Genomic DNA, 4012 nt, shown 5'->3' with positions numbered 1-4012 from the left:
AGTGTTCAAATTTAAATAACTGTTTTGAATCCAGTTGTGAAAGCCCATATTATAGAATTCCTGTGTCAGTACTTCATTGGAAGGAATATTTACCCCAGGTTGCTCAACTTTAGTCTTCATCTCTTATTAGCAATGTTACATTTTCACATTTTCTAGTGTTAAATAAAAACAAAACACATAGTTATGAACATTTTCGCATAGTATAAGTGGCGCTGCAGGTGTGACACGTCACGAGACTATTACGTCATTGCTAAACAAGCCAAAATCTCACATTGGAATTTTGGCTCGTCAGAACCTTAATTTGGACATATTGTAATTTATTAATATTAATAAGAACAACATTTAGTTTCCTGATTTGTTTCGTGAGACCTAGGTTTCATTTCAAAGATATGTCCACCATGAATCCCGAATAGTAAGTACTACTACACTAGTTACTGTTAGTGTTAACGTTGGTACAGCACCACTGGTTGTACTACTAGTTTGCTGTGGCCTATGGTAGATTTTGCGTTTTTTACTTTTTGAGTCTTGACCCAGTTGAATCACTGTGCGGTTTGTGTAGCTAGCTATCAAAAATTACAATCTCACTCAGTACTGTACATTTAACTTTAAGTTATATTAATACTAATAGTGTTACTGTTAGTGTAATAGTAATAGTGAAATCTAACCCGATAGTGTTACAAAACAAAGTAAAATAGGCCTAATGAAAAAGAAGATTTCTAAAAGTTTTTTTCAGCAAAAAAACGTTTTATTAACATGAAAATTTGCCTTGAAAGTTGAAGCTTTGTCAGAAGGTTTATACCAAACTGAACACTGTAGTATTAGGTACTCTGTAGTAGTAGTAGTAGTGGTACTAGTAGGCTTCGTACCATCCACAAACAGACAAAGCTTAAAAATGAAAGTTCAGTGAATCCTTCATTTTAGATGGTTGGCATGTTTTGGAAGTTTATACTCATTAATTTGGCTCAAGCACTACAAAACGTAGCTATAATTTTGCATAATTAAAATATTCACCCTGTGAAAGTAATGTTAGGTATCCATTGTGAAATTTCATTTAGAAAACAAATATACTAAAACTCAAATTAAATTGAACTTAGAAGTAACTATTAATGACTAAGTATTCCCAGTCGACTATTCTTTAAATATAAAAAACTGCAATATGTACTAACCATTTCCAAACCTACAGCTAATATCTACATACTTAAAGTAGATGTTTAAATGGAAGGTCAAGCACTGGATGTTACATTTGTATGAAGGCTGAAACCTAATTGTATATAGTGAGTTGCTAGAACTATCATTTTAAGCATCATAGATATAAACCTATCTTATTTTAAACCATATTTTCAAAAAATGAAACACAATGTAGGTCAGAACTTAAATGCTCTGTGCTAATGAGGTAATGTATGTTAAACTTGTGAATATATAACAAGTTCACATAACACTGATAATACCAACATCTACCATAGTAATATAAGAAAAGACATGGTGACAGGAGATGTCTTGGCCCATTGTAAGAAGCAAAGTATGGAAATATACACAAATAAAAGCAACTTATCTTTAAATTTCATAATATATGAAAGTTATTCATAGTGATAACTCACAAAATATCCAAAAATGAAAGATGGTAAAAAAAGTTTATTTGAAATCATGTTTAGGGTTTTTAAGTTTGTTTGTAACCATGCACAAAGCTATACAATGGGCTATCTGTGCTATGCCACCACGGGTATCAAAACCCGGTTTCTAGTGTTGTAAGTCCACAGACTTACTGCCACTGGGGGCATTTTCCAATTATAAATAATTGCCACTGGGGGGGTGGGGTGAGTTTTTAAGTATCAATAAGATTATGCGTACATTTAAACTACAGTTTTTTTTAGAATTTCCACATTACTGGAGAAGTATTCTGCTTTAAACCATTTCATACATTCATATAATGTCAAAAACCTTTACACTGTGTTGTTTTACAAGCTCAAAATTAAAAAAATGTAGAAAACAGTTTTAGTGTGATAAATCAACAAATTATTTAAAACTTGTAGCATAATGTAAGTCTAGAAATATCCAAACTGGGTGATAAATATGAACTAATTTTAGCATTATAAACATTTTTTTACCCTGCATTTATTCAATGCATACCTATTTGTCAAAATATCTTCATATAGATAAGAAATAATAAAGCATCTACAAAAAAAGGGGGCCATTTTGTCCTTCAAGGTTGTCCCTTAACATCCAATCCTAGAAAAACAAGTCACTGATTCCCTTTTTAAAGGTGCTTGCCTCTGCTGTGACTGATGGCAGTGCATTTCTTAAGATAATAGCCCCATTAGAAAAATAAAGCTGAATTTTGAAATCTTGAACTGTGTCCATGAATTTTCAAAATTCAACACAATGAAATAAAAGGCCCTGATCCTATAATTCCCTCCAGATAATGTTCTAAAGTTCAATAAAGTCACCTCAACTCATCCATTTTCTTTTTAATGTTCTTAATGTTAAAATAATAATAGCAGCTAAGCCTATTCTTAAATCTGCAATGCTTATCTAATACTTGTATTGAAAACTGTTGTTTTAACATGTTCTATCATTGGGTGGGTTCTTTTTGAATTATTTTGCAAAAACGTAGCCAGTCCATGTAATGATAAAAATTTATTTCGTCATTAACATTTGTTACGGGTTATGTTTGCTTTGACACAAATTGTAGGCTTATGTTTACAAACACTTTTGAACTTAATCTCCAAAACCACTGTAGGCCTAATACACAAATAATGTTTAAACAGAATTTTCCTCAATTGGTAATAAACCTCACTAACTTACTGATTAGGTTAACCCTCTCCAGACAGGTCAAAGGCCATGTCATCGCGTTTGTTGACTTGTATTCAAAATTTTATTGAACTATTATTTCATGAATTTATGTCGATAAGTTTGGTATCAAACTGTAGATTGTAATTCAAGTTTTAGTATTATATGTTGTTGAATTTCTTGATCTAAAAGTAAATATTATAAAAACACAGTTAAACATTGATTTTTGTGTGTCACATGGTATGTTGAATGCAGCACTGGTTCAAATTAGATGTTTGCAATATCCAGTTCTAAGTCTATAGTTTCATATGAATTAGGAACTCAAATTACTGATATTGACAAGCTAGAATATAAAGTAAGAACCTCATATCTTTTCTATTTGCTGAAATATCACTCATTTACTGAATCAAACATAGTGGCCCAGCTCACCTCTTTTCATTTTTCGAAGTGGTCCCTCTTATACACTTACTTCAATAAATGATGTGAATAATCAAACAAAAGCTCGGAATGTCCCCCTAGTGGCTTTCTCAACCATTTTCTTGTGTTGGGATGTCATCTCATTCTTTCGAACCAAGATTTCAAGGAGGTAGGTTGTGTCTTTAGTCTGCTCAAAACTTCATATTTTGTAGACCCAAATACAGCTTAGTTACTAACTTTGATAAATTATAGTAGAATTCTGTGGTATCGATTTAGTAATTTATGATTTATTTTTTTGGTTATTCAACTGTGTATATAAAAGCTAAAACAATTATTTCATTTCCCCTCATATGCAAAATTTTAAAAGGCTTAGCAACAACCTACATCAAACAGCAACCAAGTACAAAGGTCGTAACTAGAAGAGATAATTGTTTCCTTTACTTCTTTATTTACTGTTCTATGTTTTAAGAAAAATAATTTTAAGAACTTATTTCTAAATAGTAATAATCTATATACATATATAATGTATAATAGTGGAAATGTGACTATATTTTACAAAATACTAGTCAATTAAAACACAGCCAAGACAGATAACTTTGTAAAGATAAAAGGTCAGTTTTATATTAAAATGAGAGCACGTGTGCCGCATCATTGTAACTTCTGTATTGTTAGCCAGGTACGGCTGAAAGCTCAATATAGAAATAAAAGTAATGAATGTATAATGTTATGAGATTTAAGCTATTTAGCTTAACATTTAAGTTTTCATGTTATAATTTGTTGTCATTCTAGAACAAAAGAGGCATAATTT

The 4012-nt window shown here is 31.0% G+C and overlaps 1 protein-coding gene across 1 annotated transcript in view; it reads left to right on the top strand.

Moving 5' to 3' along the window:
- Positions 1-217: 217 nt before the first annotated feature.
- Positions 218-4012, top strand: part of LOC106470644 (ras-related protein Rab-1A) — a 19240-nt gene continuing 15445 nt past the window's right edge. Inside the window, exon 1 of the mRNA XM_013931210.2 lies at positions 218-412. Coding sequence (XP_013786664.1) covers positions 390-412 — 23 coding nt within the window. The 5' untranslated portion in view covers positions 218-389. The remainder of the gene's footprint in view (positions 413-4012) is intronic.

The sequence above is a fragment of the Limulus polyphemus genome, unplaced genomic scaffold (assembly GCF_000517525.1).
Source record: "Limulus polyphemus unplaced genomic scaffold, Limulus_polyphemus-2.1.2 Scaffold4134, whole genome shotgun sequence".
Lineage (NCBI taxonomy): Eukaryota > Metazoa > Arthropoda > Merostomata > Xiphosura > Limulidae > Limulus > Limulus polyphemus.
Note: the sequence above shows the minus strand (reverse complement) of the source record. Positions and strands in the feature narration are given on the sequence as shown.